The sequence below is a fragment of the Colius striatus genome, chromosome 17 (genome assembly GCF_028858725.1).
Source record: "Colius striatus isolate bColStr4 chromosome 17, bColStr4.1.hap1, whole genome shotgun sequence".
Lineage (NCBI taxonomy): Eukaryota > Metazoa > Chordata > Aves > Coliiformes > Coliidae > Colius > Colius striatus.
In genome coordinates this window covers 15815060-15835111 of record NC_084775.1, presented here as the reverse complement: position 1 = coordinate 15835111, position 20052 = coordinate 15815060, and the positions used below count along the sequence as shown (strand labels likewise).

At 54.8% G+C, this 20052-nt stretch overlaps 1 protein-coding gene across 1 annotated transcript in view; it reads right to left on the bottom strand.

The window, feature by feature from the left end:
• GRK3 (G protein-coupled receptor kinase 3) overlaps positions 1–5794 on the bottom strand; it is a 68105-nt gene extending 62311 nt beyond the window's left edge. Inside the window, exon 1 of the mRNA XM_062009848.1 lies at positions 5565–5794. Coding sequence (XP_061865832.1) covers positions 5565–5677 — 113 coding nt within the window. The 5' untranslated portion in view covers positions 5678–5794. The remainder of the gene's footprint in view (positions 1–5564) is intronic.
• Positions 5795–20052: the final 14258 nt, after the last annotated feature.

Here is a 20052-nt window from a genome sequence, read left to right as displayed (position 1 = left end):
ACTTAACCTAGTTCTCAGAACACTTGCCTGGCGCACATCACGTCATTCAGCCACCTTTAGCTCTCACCAAGCTTTATTTCCTTTATTCTTTGCTTAGATGTTCCAGCTCTGCTGCTATACTGCACCTCACTGTTTAAATAACGGGTCAGTTTATAAATCCATTTCATTCTGAACCCTTTTCCTTCCTGCAGTTTCACAAGCTACCTGTTGATGAAACCACGTGGAACAGTTTGAGTGTCCTGCATGCTGGTTTTAATTTCTTACTTCAAGTTTTTCAATTCAACGTTTAGCAAGTCCTGGAAGCAGTACAAAACCACCACGGAACAGTCCTGCTTGACACAAAAAAACCTGTAAATGTCAAATGAAAGCCTAAACTGTTTTGCAATTTTAGACAGCCAAGCTTAGGAAGCTCTACCAAAATAATTTACTGCCATTATTGCTCCAAGCAGATGGAACAAGCCTCACTCAAATACCACCACCTTACAGAGTTACCCTGGCACAAACCATTCTGAGTTAACCATCGGACCCTTAATCCTCCATATCATCTCCTATTTAATTTTGCATTCATTGGCACCATTTCTGTGCAAAGCAAAAAAATACAAAAGCCTTTGCAAAATCTGAGCCCACTCTTTTTTTCTTTTTTGTCTGAAAGCAGGAAAACAGCACTTTTGAAGATTTCTGCCCTTTGCATTCAGAGAGTGAGGAAGAAGCACAATATAGCCAAGACTTCCTGGAGCCTGTCCGTTCTCTGAATGACCCGCATTTGAAGAAGGGGGGGTTGGTATTGACACCACTGATGAGACCCAGTTAAACCCTGCTGTGCTGTGCCGTGCCACTACCAGCACCTGAGAAAAGCGTTCCAGGTCCCACACTTGCCATCAGAGACAAGAAATGAAAATGGACGGAGGGAGACAGAGAGGAAACTCCATCCACAAGCACGACAAGCGCCGCACCAACACACGGAGCGCTGGCAGATGGACCACGGCCAAACTTCGTGAGCTTCTTAACAGAAGAGTGGTTTAATGAGGGATTCAGGGGAGCAGTTTGGTACACTTGATGACAGAGAGCAGCATGGACCAGGCAGTGCCTTGACTCGGGCAGGGGCACGATGGGAGCTGGCAGCTCTGAGCAGGCACTGAGCAAGACACGTTCAGCAAGTGAAGTGTCACCTGCAGATGTCCAAAACTGAACAGAGAAGCACCTAGAAAGATGCAAAGGGATGACATGAGTGTAATAGCAACAAACATGAAAATTACACAAACAATTGTCAGGACAATTTTCTCAGAGGCAGCACTTGAATAAGCACAATGAGAAGGTGTTAATGTCGGAGAAACATCCTCAAAGTAACCCAGTAAACTTCGAGGTGCTACAGAAGTTTCAAGAGGCACCAGAACACGCTGACGGACACATCAAAGAAACAACTGAAATTCAGAGAAAGAGCTCGGTGATGCCAAGTGAACAAAACTGAAAAACCAGAAGCAATACAGGATACAGCAACCGTGCTGAACTCCCAAGGGGAGAGGTCACTTGGGTCTTCGGGATAGTCAGCACTGCAGCGAGAAATCAAACCACAAACAGCTCACAGTAGAGCTGGAAAAGGAAAGGAAACAACCTCCCTGCATCCAACGAACCTCGGAGTTTTAAACAAGTTTGAACAACAGAAAGAAAAGAGCTCATCACAGACTAAACTGCCAGCACATTAGTCTTCTAAAGTGAAGATGGGATAAGAACTAAGGGAAAAGGTCATGTAAAAAGTGTGACTGTTAAAGAAAAGAGTGACTGAAGCAGGCCTTTCCCCCCTCCACCCACCCACCCAGAGGGGTGGGATCCAGAGGAAGGAAGGAGACCAGAGAAAAAGGTTGGGAGAGAAGAATTAACTGGGAAAAGAGGCAATTCCTGAAATAAGTTGGTTAGGAAAGTAAAGATGAGATGAGAAAACTCCACAACTGCAGCAAGGGAAGTGAGAGAGAGGCCTGGACAGATGCACACTATGTTTTGTTACCGTGTCCTTGGTATTTGCACACCCCAAGCACTCTACGCTTACGTGATGTTTATAGTAAGGGAGCTTTAATGTTAACTTCGCTGCGAGGACGGCTGCAGCCAGCGTGAGGACAGCAGTGCTGCAGCCCAGCCCTCTGCCAGCCCTGCACCCAGCTACCTGGCTTCCTGAACTCCTTCTCTCAACCTCACGTGAGGCAAACCCTTTACTCAGAACAGCAGCAGCTGTTGGTATACAACGTTCTTCCACTCCCTTTGACCAAAAGAAGAGAAAGCTAAACTTGACATGGAAAAGTGGGAAGAACTGGAGAAGTCTGATTGGAAACCTAACAAAATTACAGAATGTGGTTAATTTGCTCCTTTGCCCCCCAAACTTAAAATATTTGACAGTAATTCTGTAGAAAAAGATTAAGGTTTGCTATTTGCTCATATTTCGGATGTGTATGTGTTTGTTCCCATTTTAGGATCTACTTCTGCAGGTCACCCTGCCTTGGGCAGCCCCTGCAAATCCACCCCCAAAACTGCCTTTTGCAAAGCAACGTAAAAATGACAGATCTTGCAGCTTTCCCGGCTCTTGGCAAGGCTCTTAGGAACGAAAGGAGGAAACACAGAAGGGAAGGAAAAGCAGATGACAGAGGATGGAAAAAGGGTTGTTTTGTTTTGGTGTTTTTATAAAAACAAAAGCACACTAAGCCTCTTCCTCAGGCACTCTCTCTCTCTCATTAGCGCTTGCTGGTCGCTTTCTTCCTGAGCTGTGATATTTAACAATTTCAGTACAAAACCAGTCAGAGGATGCTCCATGTGAACTCAGCGATATTCAGCCCCACGGCCAATAAACTCTTCACCCTCAGAGTTTATTTGCTGCTAAGCCTTGGCCTGCAGCCTTGGAATTTATTCTGCCTGCACTACAGCTACTTCCTTGTAAACAGGAAGCCCCCTCAAATTTGCATTACAGTAAACTCATTTACTGCATTTAGTGTCAGTCTTATCTCAGACAGATAAAAGGACAGGTGTACCAGGCTCCTGCACAGAGACAGAGAGACAGAGGAGGGGGGGTAAAACCTTCCTAATATTCCCCCAGGAGCTGAGGTGGCAGCACAGGACCAGTGTCTGGGCAGAGGCTGCTGGACGGAGATCAGCCCACCCTGCACGCGTTCCTGCGGGAGGAGTGAGTGCTGCAGAGACATCTATTTTCAAGCGTGGATGTGATATTCCAGTGACCTTCCTGCTGTCTGTCCCAGGCAGGGCCAGGAGCCGAGGGCAGCCACGGCTGCTCGCTGCCCAGCGCAACAGAGCTGCTCTCACACACACACACACACAGAGCAAAACCATTGGGGTTTGATTCCAAACTCATCTAACAGACAACTTTGTGTGTTGTATTGTTTTTTACTGTTACTATATCAACCTGCACTTAACCAGCTGATTTATATAATTTAAAGTGAATCACTTTGCCAGCAATACAGGACATTTCAGCATACCCAGCACACCATGTCTGTTCTAATGAGGGGGATCAAAAAAAACCCCAACCAGAAACCAGCATGAAGACATCTGACACCAGAATAACGGTCACAATTTCCTACTGTGTGAGGAAATCCCTGGTTTCAGTTAGAAGCTGAGAAGTTCAGTCATTTCAAGCAACCTAGAGCCGTTTGTGGTCCCAGGCTTAGGTAAGTCTCTGTTCTCATTTATGGCCACGCTTCCTCTCATTCATCTGCTGAGCTGTTACACGTCCCCCATCCCACAGCACCCTGGCTCCGCTCACAGCTGCAGACCTCCCCCTCGCTCAAGGCTTCTCGCCTTCCTCTGAGCATGACAACCCAGGGGGGGATGGCAAACAACCTTTTTCCTCCAATATTTCACGTAGTCTGCAAACAGGTTCTTCCACATGCAGCTCTAGAAGCGAAGCATTTCAGCCACCCTTCACCTTTCCTCCTACTCTGTGAAACTTCCTCCTGCACCCGGCTGCCGCTTCCCACCCCGAGCAGCCAAACACGGGTGAGCCACCTCTCCGAGCTCAAGGAAACTGCCAAACACCCACAAAATGCCAACCCTGAGGAGGCAGAGCGGGACACCGCCAGTTACTCGGGCCTTGTGCCACGCTACACAAGGCTTGCACCGTGCTTTGCACAAGGGGATGGTGGCCCAGGCAGCAGCTTTTGAGCCTCCCACAAGCACCGAGGCTGCTGTCACTTCTGGCTTCGGAAGGCCTCTCACCCTGCACCCGCACCTTTCAGCTCCCCAGAGGGTCTATGTCCCTGTCACACACAGGGAGCACGCTGCACATCACCGACACCACAGACAGTAACGGACATAACCAAAGCAGCAGTAAAGGTGAAGCTATCAGTATTCCTCTGCAAGCACAACGTACCTCACCTTAACAGTGCAGGCCAGATTTTATAGATGTTATTTTCACCAGCATTTACACGTAGCAGGAGAGAAACAGGCACCTTCTGTCCAGCAAGCCATCCTCAACCGCACCTTCAAAACGACTGCAGAGCTTCCCTACCTGAGGTTTCACTGCTTCTGCAAGGAGTTGGTGGCTGGGCACCTCTGTGCCCTCTGCCTGCCTCTGCCCTGCAGCCTCCCGGCACCACTCAGAACTCAAGCACTGAGCAGAAAGGCGAAGGAACAAGCGAGAACAGGGCTTTGGGGATGTCTCTGTCAGAGCAAGCAGCTCAGCTAGGCCACCAGCAGCCTTGCAAACTGCCTACACATTTTGCAGTACATTTCGGTTTGGATTTTTTTCCATTGCAACACCTCGTTTGCTGGCTAAATCTTCATTTCAAATACACATACCCACGAAAGACAGGGAAAGCTTACTTTCCATTTCAGCAACAAACGAGTAAGCGATGCTCAGGTGGTTTTATAACACATGCATAGCCAAAGACTGGTGCTCAGGAGAAAAGCTGTTTTTTACCACCATACCCCAAGAAAACAATCTCAGCTTTGCCGAGGCACCCAGGTTGCTCATGCAGTGAGACCGAGACCCGCACTAGTTCACCGCTGTCCACCACCTCTGCTTAGCGAGCTGCCTGCCCAAGAGAGACAACCCTCTCTCCCGAGTCTGTCCTTCCTCGGCGCATCTCCTGCTCTGTCGCTAAACCTCATGAAGCATCACCAAAGGAATAGCTCTGCAGAATAAAACGGTGAGAACGATTCCGTTCGGCTTTGCCATTTTATTTCGCTCACCACTGGAAGAATTTCTCACCCGCCGGATGAAGTATCAAGTTTAGCATCAAATAAACACCCGAGGCGGGAGGTGTTTTTTGCCCGGGTGCCGCGAGCTGCTCCCCGTCTACCTGCCGACAAACGCCGCCACAACTTGTTTCAAATAAGCGCACCCGAGCCGACGGCGCTCCTCGCCGCGGCCGCAGAGCCGGGGGCTGCGCCGAGCCGCGACCCGCCCCGCCGGAGGCCGCGGGGTGCCCGGGCACGGCGGGAGGCCGCCCGCCGCAGACCGTTATGTTCGGCGCGGCGGTGCCGGCGCGGGGGGGCGCCGGGAGCGGGGAGGCCGCCGGGCAGGGGCCGGGGCCGCCGGGCTCCGCGGGCCGGGGGGCGGGCGGTACCTGGGCTCGGGCAGGGTGATCTTCTTGCTGGCCCTGGCCGCCGGGGTGCTCTTGCTCTTCTCCATCGCCATCAGGTAGCTGACATCGGCCAGCACCGCCTCCAGGTCCGCCATGTTCCCGTTCCCGCTCCCGCCGCCGGGCTGCAGATGGAGGCTCCGCCGGGGGCAGCCGCCCCCGAGGCGGGGGCTTGGCGGCGGGCGGTCGAGGCGGGCGGCGGCTCGCCCTCCGCCGGTGCCGCCGAGCGCTTCCCGGGTGCGCGTGTGCGAGCGCGGGGCGGGCAGGCCGGCGGGGCGGGGGGGGGGGGGGGCAGCGGCCGCCTCCCCGCCCTCCGCGCCCGGGGCTCTCGCCGCCGGCCCTGCGCGCCCGCGGCCGCCGCGCCGGGCGGGAAACCCCCCCCCCGCCCCTCCGCCCCGCGGCGCCGCCCCCGCCGCGCCGGGCCGCAGCGCCCCCCGCCCGCCTGGCCCCTCAGCGCCCGCCCGCGCCCATGGCGGCGGCGGGGTAGCCCCGGCGCGGCCCCCGCGCCTCGCAGCCTACGCGGCCCCCGCGGCGCCGGGCGGGCAGGTCCGGCAGCGCCCGCGGGGCTCGGCGGCCATGGGCGGGCGGCGCGGCCGCAGGGGCTGCCCGGCGGCGGAGCGGCGTTGGGGGCTGCGGCGCGCCGGCGCCTGCAAAAATCCGGACCTGGATTCCGCGGCGGCCGCCGGCGCGGCGGGGCCGGAGCGGGGGCAGGCCCGCGGGGAGCCCGGGGACGGGGGCGGCTGCCGCCGGGGTCCGCCCGGGCCCGAGGGGCTGCCGCATCGCCCCCCCTGCAGGTGGGGCCGCATCGCCCTGCGGGGCGGCCAGGGCCGGCTCCTGGTGCTGGGGCCGGGGGAGGCAGGGAGTGAAGCCCCCGACGGAGTTTATGGCCAAGGACTGAAGCGCAGGGGCCTGGCTGGCTGTTGGTCTCGGAGGTGGTTTGGGGGTGCGGGGGCTCCCCGGGACGCCCACCCGCCAGCGCTGCCGTCGAGGGAATGCGGGAGCCAACGCCGGCCTGGCACAGCACCGGTGGCACCGCGTGCCTGGCACCGCATCCACAGCACAGCCGGACTGCAGAGCGGCATGGCCTGCCCCGTCCATCAGCCTTGGCACCCAGTTGGACGCCTGTCCAGAATTAACCGCCTCGTGGCTTGTTGAAACGTGATGAGAGAATAACTGCAGGAATAAATGCGCCTGTATGGAACCCGGTTAGTGCTCCCTGAGGTTCTGCTGGCGAGTAACGGTGCAGAGCAAGGCTGCAGCCTGGGAGCGCGGGCTGCCTGTGCCAGGCTGGCTGCTGCCACGCTCCCTGGGGCTCCCAGCACAGCTCGTGTTCCTGCTCAAAAAAGTGTAGTAGTAGCTCTGCTGCAGCCAAGCAGATATGCAGATTTCCACTTCTTTCTTTTCTGAATTTCGTCAAATCTGTCATAAATAATTGGCTCAATGAAAGGCGAAGTCAATGACAAGTCTGAAGTTTAGAACTGTGCTTGTTTTGAGCTCTTTTCAAGTGCCGCCACTCCTCCTTCCTACATCTCTCTGGAAGTTAATGATCTGATTGAAGCTAGGTAGGGTATACAGCTGGAGGATTTCACCGTGCGGCTCGTGATGAACCGGCTGAGAACCTGCTTCTTGGGGAGAATGGCAGCTTAAACCAACGCTTTCCACCACAACAGCTCAGCTGGGGATGGTTTCTCCTCTGCTGAGGCTCAGGGCGTTGCAGCGAGGGGCAGAAGGGAGCAGAGGAGGATGTGGGCCGTGTCCCTCTGCAGCTCAGTGAACAGTTTCCCACCAGCCCTGTTTAATGCAGTCCCTCAGCACTCAGGTATTTCCATGGGGAGACCCAGGTTTCATTTCCTGAGATGTGAACATGCAGAAGCAGCCACAGCCCTGCAGGGAGGTGCCAGCTCTGACCTGGCAGCGCTGCTGGACACCACCATCGCCCTGCAGCCACACTGAGGGCAGGAGGGAGCCAACAGCCCCAGCTCTGCCACGCCAAAGGAGCCGCTTTTGTCTGCTAAAACATTTTAATGACTCCACGGTGACGATCATGAAAGCAATAATGGCCACAAAAATGCCACTTGGGCTTCATAATGCTTTGGGGTTTGTTCCTCTGCCACGTTTTCACCGTTATTATCTGGATGTGGTTGTCACGTGCCCTTCAGAGGCGCTCTTGGTGACCGTCTCTGGGAAGTCAGGTGGGGTTTGCGTCCCGTGTGCTCGGGTTTATGCCTCGTGTCAGGTTCAGCGTTTTGTGTAGTACTTGTGTGTGTTTACAAACTGTGCCCTGTGCCTGTATTCCCTTAGGTGAAGGAAACACTGAATTGATGCCAGGGCTAGCAGAGGTCAGGATATGATACACTCACACACGCCCTGGCTGCGTTTAAGCAGCTCCTGACATTTCTGTGAATGCTGGCTGATGCTGTTCAATCAATTTGAGCGTGTCTCGAGGCCTGCCTGGGCTCGAGCTCAGGCTCCTGCATGCATCCACTGCAGAGCCAAGAAACCCTGCCCCCTCTCTGGTGTTCCTTCTTTCCGAGGAGTGAGTCTCTCCTACCATCTGTATAAGATTGAAGTGTTTGATTTTGCACTGCTGTGCTTCGCAGGGTGAGAGGTGATATTACAGAGAGCAATGCGAGTAGATGCATTGTTGCGCCCTGTACAGACACCATCACGTCAAGGTAAGGATGCAAAAGGCACACCAGGATGGGGAGGCATTCATCCTGCTGCCCTCAAACTTGTGGCAAACCTGGTAACAGGCAGGCTCTCTGCTGTGATGCATGGCTCATGCTAACAATGTACCTCTTGAGGGGAATGTTGACACAGATTATTAAATGCCTTAAAAGAAGAAATCCAATACATTACCAGAAATGTTTGAGATCAAGAGCATTAAGCACTGTTTAGCTCAGCTCCCTCCATGGGATGCTGCTGTCTGCACAGACAGCAAGCCAGCAGCCAGAAACCCGCTGCCTTCCTTGCTCCTCAGCAGCCCTGGCAGAGGGTGATGCATTTATTGGTAATAGATCCCAACGGGATCCAACTCTCCGAGGCTTGTTTGTGCAATGGCCAAGCAGAGAGGTTACATTTCGCTGCCTCCTCTACTTCTGCCAGCGTTATCTGGGGTGCAACCAGGCGCTTGGCTCAAAGGGAGAGGGAGGAAATCCCTTCCCCACGCCGCCTCCACTGAGCTCCGCTCGCCACAGGGTTTGAAAGCAGCTCCCAGCTGCAGGGTTACCTGGAGGTAAAGCACAGGAGCAGGCGCTCCTGCTTAATGAGGTTGTGTGAGGATTCATTAGTAAGCAACGGTACAGTGCCCAGAGGACAGTAAGAGAAATAAATGCTAACTATTCTTAGTAAAATTAGGCACTGTAATCCCTGCTCAGTCTGCTGCATCTTCCAGCTCTCACCCTGCAGCAGAGACAAGGCGCAGAGAGTCAGCACTCCCCGCTGGGCTGCGGGGGACAGGCAGGCAGGGGTGGTCTCAGGCCCAGGATCCTCACCATCCCCTTTGCCTGGGGGGGCTTCTCCACCTCACAGGGCCCTGGGAGGCCTGTGCAGGGTGGGAGGCTGAGCACACACATTCCTCTGCAGCATCCGCACCCAGACTCCAGTTCCATCCCAGCTCCTTAATGCTGCGCTAATAAGCAGTGAGAGGCAATATGGAAAACAGAGTAATTAATGGCCCTTTCTGCTGCTGCTTTTATTCACTGGCTATTCCAGAAGGAGCAATTTTACAGAAGACAGCCTCTCCCTTCACAGTGCCGTTGCATTAGGCACCCTGAATCTCAGGAAGGGAGCGAGCACCGTGGCTCTGGCCTCCTGCAGAAGTGCTCTGGCTTCCCTTCACCTCTGCAAATTCCTCCTGCGTGCTCTTAACGAAGGCACTTCAGCCACCTCTGGCAGGTAAAGCACTCCATGGAGTGCATCATCACCATGTTCCTCTGTAACCAGCTGACACGATGACGAGGCTGAGTTTTAATTAGGAAACAAATGGTAATTAAATGCTCAAAAATATTATTCACCATCAAGCATTTGTACTGAAATAGTCTGAGCAGTGGTAACAACGTCCTCTGAGGATAGAGCTAGGAACAGAGCTGCAAGTCGTGCAACATCTGACGTCTTGCCAGAGCAAAGCCCTGCAGGAGAGGTGTGGGCCCCTCGGGCTGCAGTTGTCTCACACCGTTTCACTCACCACTGTTGGAAAAATACCTTTCCTTTTCCTCTGCACGTGTTGCTGAACTGACACACACCACACAGAAACATCCCCTTGCTCTCTCCTTGCCAGGCTGCTGTTTTCTTACCCATGGCTGCTGTTTCCTCCGTGGCTGCCTGAGACAGGCAGATGCCGTAGAACCTTAGAACCATAGACTGGTAGGGGTTGGAAGGGACCTTTAGAGATCATCCAGTCCAACCCCCCTGCAGAAGCAGGGTCACCTAGATCAGATCTCATAGGAGCATGTCCAGGCGGGTCTTGAAGACTTCCAAGGAAGGAGACTCCACAACCCCTCTGGGCAGCCTGTTCCACTGCAGGTGTACCCCAGATGTGCCCCAGGTGTGCTCACAGAGAGGTGGGGCTTTTTGTTCAACTCCAAAATGGTCCCTCAGGGGCAACGTAGAAGAGTCTCATGGTCTGTGGCAGAGGCAGCAGGTGGAGGAGGCTGCACTGAGGGCAGCAGGAAATCTCTCTGCTCCAGGCAGTGGCAGTGCCTGGCTGGACTCCTGGCTTGGCTTAATCCTCCAGGAGGAAATCTGTGTGGCTCTGACATGGGCTGAAATCATTTCAGCAGTACTTTTTTAACAAAACAAATTATGAAGAAATAACCGTCTGTAACGGAGCTGGTGGCAGCATCAGAATGCATTCTGCTGGCCCCTCCTGATTCGATTGCCAGCCACACAGGACCTTCTCCAGCACAGATCATCTCAGCAACACTGGGGCCCGAAGCCTGGGCAGAAGCTGATTATGTGGCTACACTGGCTTTGGTGGGCTGATACTGATGGCTCCCCAGACATCTGCACCCCCTGCCACTGGTTTAACAGTGCTCGCTCTCCAAAGACCACCCTGATCCACTTCTAGGTCACATCCAGCTACCAGTGTCATGTACTGTGTGGGCTGCAAGACAATCTTGTATTTATCTCCAAAGCAGCAGGGACTGTGCAGTGCTGCTGGGGAGGCAGGGTGACAGGAACCTGTCATGGAGAGGGTGTGCTAGGAGCAGGGCTGAGGACCTGAGGGGTTCCCAGGGCCCGGTGGCCTGACTGAAATGACAGTGCTGCACGTGCTGGATTCTCTGCAGCAGCAGATCACACTTCTTTGCTCATTTTGAGAAGTCACTTGAGTGGCTTCACAGCTGAGAATTCAAATCCAAGCCTTATGAGCTGAGCCAAATCATTTACTGGGAATAACAGTTATTAAAGACAACTTATCCCTTGACCTATAACTGGAGAGTTGTGAGGTACACGTGTGTGCCAAAGGCACACGTACCTGGGGCCACCCACAGAGGTCCAAAGCACAAACAGCCTCAGCACCTGAAGGAGCACTGCTGGCTCCACTGGCATGGCAGAACAACAAAGCTTTTCCTTGCAAACACGAGTGCCAGAGAAGCTCTCCATCCCAGCTGACACCCACTGATGCTGTGAAGCCATCCCTCCCTTCCCTGGGATGCATCTCTGCTGCCCCTGTTGCCTGATGCTCTGGCACCACTGCCAGAGTGGGCTGGGACCTCTTCACACATTGCTAAGACTGAGCAGAGTGACAAAACCAGCTTTGTTCCCACCACACACACATCTAGAAAGAGAAATATCTGTCTGACCTGGGCAGTGGGAGTGCAGGAAGCGCAGCAGCAGCATCTCCTGTGCAGAGCAGCCGTGGGATGAGCCGGGACCAGCATCACTGTGCCAAAACCAGCCTGGCCAGGGCAATGGGCTGAGGCACAGGAACAGCATTGGGACACAAAGCACCCACTGCAACTGCTGTGTGAAGGGCTGACCCAGGGAGATGCTCTTTAAGTAGAATCACCTGGTGCCACTTGCACCCACCTGCATCCCACTGCAAGAACTGCCCAGCTTGATTCTCCTGGGGCAGGAGAGGGCCAAGGAGGAGTGAGCCATTTCAACACCTAAATCTCCATCCTTGGTTCTCCTGCAGCTCAGTCCCAATATGGACACAGCATCTCGCTCAGCCCTTGCTGGAGAGGCTGGTGCAGGCCTGTCCCTGGGGTTAGAGGAGCCTGACGAGAGCCAGGTGAAGTGTGGCAGTGACCCACCCCCCTACAGATCCCCTGCCCCATCCTGGGGTCACAGAGACCCCCCCGAGTTCCTCTGCTCATGCTGACCTTTGCCCAGCTCAGAACTGACCCGTCTTCAAGAACTCTCTGATTTACAGCAAAGAGCATATGTTGTTACAGGTTAAAGCAAATAGACCCAATAAGACCTGAAATGGCAAATGTCTAAAAAGAGCCACCCTTGAGCCCTGTGCAGGAGATATCCCATCAGATGGACCTGAAGAAGCACTTCCCTCTACAGTCTGATCAGACAAACAGATGTCAAAAGGGAACCATTGAGCATTCCCTGCACCAAGGCCTGGCTTGAGTGTAACTTGATAAAGGAAAAAAAAAACCAACTCAATAATTGAATAATTCAGCTATAAATGTTGAGGGCTAGAAGGAGAAAACCTGACAAGTGTGCAGCTCCTGAAATGGCACAAGTTAATTCAGATTCTGTTGCAATATCTTATGGAAGGGGCCTCCAGAGCTCATCCAGCCCAGCTGAAATTCCCCTCCCAGTGCCAGTGAGGCTGCCTGCCCCCTGCCAGCCCAGCCAGCCTGCTGGGAACCTTCAAACATGCTCCTTGCAAACTATTCTAGTTATGTGGGAAATGCTTCCTGGATGTTCCTCTTCCTTGTTGGGGTTTTTTTTGTGCTCAGAGTCTACTTGCACACAAATTGGCATTTTGCTGCTCTGGCTGATCATTCACCCAAATCTGATATTACACATCTGGCCCCTGGGGATGGCCCTGAGCCCCTGATGGCACCGCAGACAGCAGCAGCTGGAAGGTGATGGAAGCCAAAGCTGAGGTCCCTGGGTGAGCATGGGGCAGCTCTGCCATGCTCTGACACCACAAGTAACACAGCACCGAGGGCTGGGAGCACATGAGCCTCCAGCCACGCTGCAGTCAGGATGTGCCTTTTGCTCCAGCCCAGAGCTCAGGCTTGGGCAGGGCAGAGCCACAGCTCAGCATCCCCCAGCACACGCAGCCCTGTGTGCTGCCGGCTTGGCCCTGCTCAGCCACTGCCCTTGCTGCTGTCCACAAGATGCCAGTGGACAGGGATGCCTTCTGCCCACAGCACCTGCCATTGCACCCACAAATTAAAGAGCTGTGGAAGGAGGCTCATCTCCACCAGCTGTGAGTGGAGGAAGCAAGAGATGGGGGAAAGCCAGGCTACTCCAGACTCCTGCTCCTCAGTGCCTGTGTCCCAGCTCTCCTTTCCCTCTACCCAGACATTGTGTTTAAAACCTACATGGGAAAAGTCCTGTCTCTGAGGCAGCTTAGGAAGCAGAAGGGGAATCACACCCTTCTGCCTGAGCCAGCCATTATGCTGTTCATTTTTCTACTTGGCTGCATCGCTTTTTGTTTCAGTGAGAGAAAACAACTCGCTCTGCAAAGCAGAACCAACCTGGTGCTTCCCATGACCTGTGCCAGTGCAGCGGTGCTGGGGGCTGCTCCTCCACCTCAGCCACCCCACATGCTGCAGGTCGAGCCCTTGTGCAGGCAAAGCCCACCACAAACACGGGGTGAAGCAGCAGGAGTGCGCTGCCAGCTTGGGAACGAAATGGCATGGAGTTTATTTGCACTTCCATCACATCAAAGGGGCCCTTGTTTGAATTCTTCTCCCTTTAGCCTGGAGGAGCAGGAGGGGAAAGATTGGTTTCTATTAATAGCCTCACATCCCACAAGATCCAAGCCTCGCAAGGAACCATGAAAGACTGCGGCATCTGATTCTCTGAATAAATGAGGTAATTTTGGAAGAAGTGTGTGCTCAGCAGCTTTAATTACTGCCTGTTCCCCTTGGGTAGGAGACGACAGTGAGAACTCACTCGGGTGTCGGCAGCGCCCGGGTCCCAGAGGAGCTGCACAGCACCGCTGTGCCCAGGCAGCCCCAGCACAGGGGAGCGTGCTGCCCCCTCCCACGTCCTCCTGATTCTGCAACAAACACCCCCAGGACCAGCACAGAGTGAGGGGAAGGAGCACCCCGGGCTGACAGAGGTGGGGCACAGCTCACCACAGGGATGCTGAGGGGCTGGTGCTGGCAGTAGGGCACGGGGATGCTCGGGAAACCATCCGTAGTGAGGGAGGAGCCAGCAGGGAGCAAACCCGCTGCTGCTCTGGTCCCTCAACCCTGGCACTACCGAGGGAAAGGCACCAGGGACCTCCCTGCTGCAGGGCAGGGCTGGGGGCTGAGGCAGGCTGGTGGTTTTGGGGACACTGCTGCCTGCCTGCAGGCACCTGACATCACCCCGTCAGAGGATTTGTCTCCCATCAGCTGTAGGATGGTGTGAAGGGGCCTCTCGCTGTACCAGCCGTGGCTGCAGCCCACGGGCACCCCCCATGCACGGGCACGTGGCTGGGATTAGTGGGAGGGCAGGGAGGGATCTGCCCCCACTCTGCAGTGCGTGCCCTGGGAACACACAGCATGATGTCAGCTTGCCCTTAAGCAGATTTTCATGCTCCAGGTGCCAGGTTTAAACCAGACAGCAAAGGTACCTGTGGCAGCAGTGGCTGCACACACAGGTACGCTGAGCATGAGGCCACCAGAGCCAAATGCCAGGTTGTTCCCAGGACACTGACCTGCCCTTGTGCTGGCACCTGAGGCCATGGCCACCAGGTCTGGAATGGCATTGCAGGGAAAGTCCATGGGGAACAGAGCCCACGGTTGCTGTGGAGCGAAGCAGCAGCAGAAGGATTTGCAGGATCATAAACCATTCTGTCGGCTGTTCCCATATGCCAAACAATTAATCTACCCTCCTGGTGCCCTTATGAAACAAACCAATAAGTTATCTTCATTTCACAGTGAGCAAACAGTTCCAAGGAGGCCACTCTGCCCAGGAGAGCCAGCGATGGGGCTGTCTGTGGATGGGGTCCATGGGTGCATCCGGGCAGGCAGCTGCAGCATCCCAAAGACAGCCTGCCCAGGGAGAAACAGGACGATTTGAGAGAGATCTGCATGCCAAAAAAGCACAGTGAATAAACTGTCAGTGACCTCAAAAGCATCTTTCTGCTAAAATGCATTCACATGGATTTAACATCTTTAGCTCAGCTTGAACCGTGGCACTGGTGAAAAGCCCCTCTCCTGCAGAACCGTTCCGTTTGTCCTCTGAAGCAGCAGCACTGAGAGCAAACCAGACCCGGCTGGCATGGAGGAGAGACACTCGCTTCAACTAAACACTAAAAGCAACGAGCTCCCTTCTGCTGGGGTAGGGCAGAGAAGGACTAAATGCCTCTAAACCACACGCAGGGAAATGCAGGCGATTAATTACTGCTGCTGTGTAGGCGCATCCGTGGCGGGCTCAGCAAATAACACCTTCGTGTCACTGTCACGGGGGAGAGCTGCAGCCTGGAGGGGCCTTGGCACAGGCCGAGCACACAGCGGGCACTGCCACCGCCTCTGCTCGTGTTTCTCACATAGCCAGGCTGCTTTAAGGGAACCAGGGCTAATTTGAGGACCAAAATGCTGTTCCTGTGGCAAGGGAGAGGCAGCGCGTGGACATTGGCACCCTGGCAGAGGCCACCACCCCTGGGGGAGCAGAGCCACCGTCCTTCAGCTACAGGAGCGGCGTCGAAAGGGACTTCAACGGTTAAAGCATCGTCCTTCCCCGTTCCGCCTGGCCTCTTCCCTTGGAACTCATCTCAGATAATGGACTTTGCCTTGTGACTTAATCTTCTGTAAATCTCTCTCCCTTAATTGCTTATCATCCAGAAACCTCGGAGTGAGGCAGGACAGGCGCTGCCCACTGCGTGATGCAGCCGGCCTCTCCCTCCCTGCTGCAGCAGGCACCCAGTGCACCCCAGTACCTGCTCAGGTCCACACACAGCACGTTGCAGGTGGCACACGTGGCACTGGCAGAGAGCAGGGGCTGCTTTTCAATCTGTTTCTCTGAAGATGGTTCTCATGAGCGAAATGCCAGGGGGTTATAGCTGTGCTTCCCATCACCGATGCTGCTGTGTTTGCCACCAGGCATCGCAGGGCTGTCACAGCCCCTGACAGCTCAGCTGCTCACAGAGGGAACCAAAAACACAGCTCTCCTGCTCAATCCCCAGATGAAAGGGTTCTGTTGCCCCCCACCTCATGCCTCAGAAGAACAGAGGGAGCCGTCAGGAAGGCAGCACACAACTGTGCTGGTGTCAGTCAGAGCAAGACCCAAAGCACCCCTGGCAGCACAAAGGCTGCCTGGGCTCTGACTCGAGGCACAAGCCCAGATCAAGAATTCGATGTTCATGGGAGCTGGTTCATCTTTCAATTAGAAAAAAAGCAGCCTGTGATGGCAGCTGTGAGCAGCAGTTTGTTCTCCCGGCTGTCGAAGGAGCAATCCCGTCCTGCCGAGGGAAGACGTCATGCCACGGGAAGGTTGCTAAGCGAGCGGTTCCCTCCTTATGATGCACGACTTCATTACTCGGCTCCCTAAATGGATGTTACATCTAAATGACATTTGCCTTAGAGCATATGAACATCCCAAAATAGTGTGTGCCTTTCTCTGTTATTTGTATGGTTTTCTGAAGAATGTCCCTATTGTCTGCTATGGTTGGCAGTGCCTGATGGCTGGAAACCGCTGCTTGATGCAAACCCCTCCTGTGGCATGGAGGGGAAGGGGAGCCCAGGACCACAGGAGGGGGAACAGGATGGGGGAGGAAGGCTGAGTGGGGTCATGGGGTGCCATGGCAGTTTCTCTCCTCCTGTTCTGCCCGCCTTTGTCTCCCTCCTCCAAATTTCTTCTTTCCTAATGCATTGCTCAGTGTTTTCCTACAGGCCAAAGGTTAGAAGTGGAACACAAAGCCCATGGGGAGAAGTTGCTCGTGGCTGCACCCCAGGGATGCTCATAGGCACAGCCCCACTCCTGCACGAGCCTCCCACCACTGCTCAACTCCCGCCTCTTGCACAAGGCCCTGCTCTGCCCCAGGGACCAAATCCTGCTCACGCTGCACCCTCCAGCACCACTGACAGGAGCAGAGGCCGCACAGAGCTGGCAGAGGGGACAGCCGTGTCATACCCCAGGCACGTGGCTGCAGTCAGTTCTCAGGGGCTCCTACCCTGCAGCCATGGCCAGTCAGCAGCTCACAGGGACCAAGAGCAACCCGCTGCTCACGTGGCCACTCCTTCTATAAATTGCTTGAATTCAGCTCAGCACAGGCTTTGTAGATGAACTAAGCCATACAGAGAAAAGGTACAGCACCAGCTCCTGCACCTTGCACAAGAGACAGACTAAGAGGGAAAATAAAGAAGAAAACAACAGGTTATGTCCATCCTGAACAGAGAAATCTGTTTTTGCTTTTCCCCTTGATCTCATGAGCCCATCCCCAGCAGTTGATCTTTGCAGCACCAACATAATCCGGTGATATATTTTAATCCCATTATGTTGCCATGTGCTCTCCCATCATCCACCCAGACTATGAGGAGCAGATGTTTCCTAATTGCCACTTGTGCTGCCCAGGAGTTGACATCGCTGAAAAAGAGCTTCTTTGCCTTTCATGTTGACAGAGACAGCGAGACCCCCCGCTGCTGCTTTTTTTTTTACAGCCTCAAACCATAGAAATGCTGTCGGCTGCTCGTGCCCCAATTACCCCCAGCTCCGGCCGCCGCGCTCCAGGCACGGGCAGCAGCGCCGAGCCCCGGCGGGAGTGCGGGGCACAGACAGTGCACAACGGGGCACAGACAGTGCACAACGGACCGGGCACAGACAGTGCACGACGGGGCACAAACAATGCACAACGGACGGGGCACAACGGGGCACAAACAGTGCACAACGGACCGGGCACAGACAGTGCACAACGGACCGGGCACAGACAGTGCACAACGGACCGGGCACAACGGGGCACAAACAGTGCACAACGGACCGGGCACAACGGGGCACAAACAGTGCACAACGGACGGGGCACAGACAGTGCACAACGGACGGGGCACAACGGGGCACAGACAGTGCACAACGGACCGGGCACAACGGGGCACAGACAGTGCACAACGGACCGGGCACAGACAGTGCACAACGGACGGGGCACGCCGCGGCTGTGACCCAGCGCTCGACTTTAATTGCCGGCTGCGGTGCCACGGGGAAGGGATGAGAGCTGCCCTGGCCGCTCCCCCGTGGCCAAACACAACGTTTGCTCTTTCTCAGAAGCGTTTTCAAAGCTCCATCCCGCAGGCTCGAAGCGCTGCGGGCTGGGGCCGCCCTGAGCTAGAGCCTCCTCGCCCTCGGCTGCTGCCGACTCGGCATTTCCCAGCACATCCCTTTGGCTTTTCACGGCGTTAAGGTGTTTCGGGTCTGTCCTGGGTGTTTCACACAGGCAGTGAGCGTCTGTGGCATCCTGAGCCCGAGCTGCTGCTGCTGTCATCCTCTGGTACCTTTTCATTCCATTATGTCTCCATGTGGCTGTTTCCAATCCTGGCCTTTGAAGAAGTGATGTTTCTTAATCTGCATTTCAACTAGACAGGAGTTTTACTTGCCGAGACTAGGAAGCTGTAAAGCTTGCTCTCCTTCCTTTTTCTCCCTCTTTGCACTAAGGTTAGGAACAGAAACAAGCAGTAGGAAAGCACTTGGGAGCCTGGACAGGAGCATCCATCAGCTGCTCCCAGCACAGCACAGGGCCTGGGTACCACACCACGGGCATTTGTCTCACCTCTCACAGGACAGGACCCAGTGTCACCTCTGCTGAGATCCCCTCAGCTGACCCACACAGGCCCTGGGAGATGAAGCAGCCTCTGGGCTGGCACCAGGCCAGCGATGCCCACAGCTCCTGAGCCCCCATCCTGCAGCCATCAGGCCTGGCTTAATTCCTCCCCACTTCTAATCCTGCTGCAGCACTCAGAGCCTGAAATGGAACAGTTACCTGATCCCATCATCACCCCCCTTCACATATGAGTGTAAGAAACCTGGTCACTACAAACAAAGGTGATTATTTTATAAAGCCAAGCCAGGACACTGCTCCCCACGCAACACATTACCAGCACCCAGCATAACCCCCCCAGCCCCTCCATCCTCCCCCAGTTACCACAGCAGCTGCTTCTCTCTTCAGATATTTTCCCTAATCAGAAGAGGAGGAAACCAAAGTGGTAGCAGCTGTTTGGGAGCTCAGCACCTAGCCCTGCTGCTCAGTCCCATGCCAGCAGGAGCCTGGTGTCCCTCACCAAAGCACAGAGAGGTTCCTCTCTCAGCTGGAGAAACCTCCCTCTTGCCCCAGCTTTTGCATTAATCAGAGCTGAGGTCACTTTCCTTCTCCACGTGCCATAGCTGAGCATTGATAAATCACAAGTCTGCCCTGAACACCACAAGGCTTTAATAATACATGCTGGGCTCCTGCTTGTTTTTCCTTCCCTTCCTAAGCCGTCAGTACTTGTGGCAAGGCTCTGTATGTGTGTGTCTGTGTGTGTCTCTGTGTGTGTGTCTCTATATGCACAAACAGGAGGCTACAGGCTCAATTTAAAGACCAAAAAAATAAAAGTCAAAGCTGAGAATCTCATGTAACCACGTGGCCCCAGGAGCTGGAGAGTTAAACACAACAACAACAGCAATTTTCAAAGGACAAGAAGCGCTGCGAAGCCGGCAGCACAGCCCGAGCAGTTGGCGAGGCGCGTCAGCACGCAGAGCATCCAGGCTGCAGATCAACTCCCCACACAATCACTAAGAATAAACAGCTCATATTTTTCAGGAGTGTTGTTTTTTAGCCAATGCTTTCCCCGACCTTGGGGTGTCTCCCAGGGCCTCGGCACCCCGTGCATGACGAGGGAAGGGGAAGGGAAGGCCGTGTCAGCACAAGGGCGCTTCTATCTCTCCTCCTTGCACTTGCTTCCTCCCCACCAGCCAGGGATGGTTCCCTGTGAGGGCACGTTCCAAGGACAGACAGTGGCTAGTGCTAGAGCTGAGAAATAAAATGGGAAGGAAAAGGCACCTGAAGCTCAGATACAGTTCAGCAGGGGGGTGTGTTATTTCTGCTCTGGCACAAATTACTCCCTGGCAAATTGCTGCTTTCCCCTGCAGGCAGCAGCCGTTCCTGCCTCCAGCCCCTGGGCACAGCCTGGGCCCTGGCACTCAACGGGATAGAGTCACAGAAGCATTTTGGTTGGAAAAGCGCTTGAAGGTGCTGCAGTCCCAGCCCTCCTCTCACCCTGCCCAGCCCAGCACTGACCCACAGCCCTCAGCACCTCACCCCCACGGCTTTGGGATCCCTCCCAGGCTGGGCACTGCCCCAGCTCCCTGGGCAGCCTGGCACAGG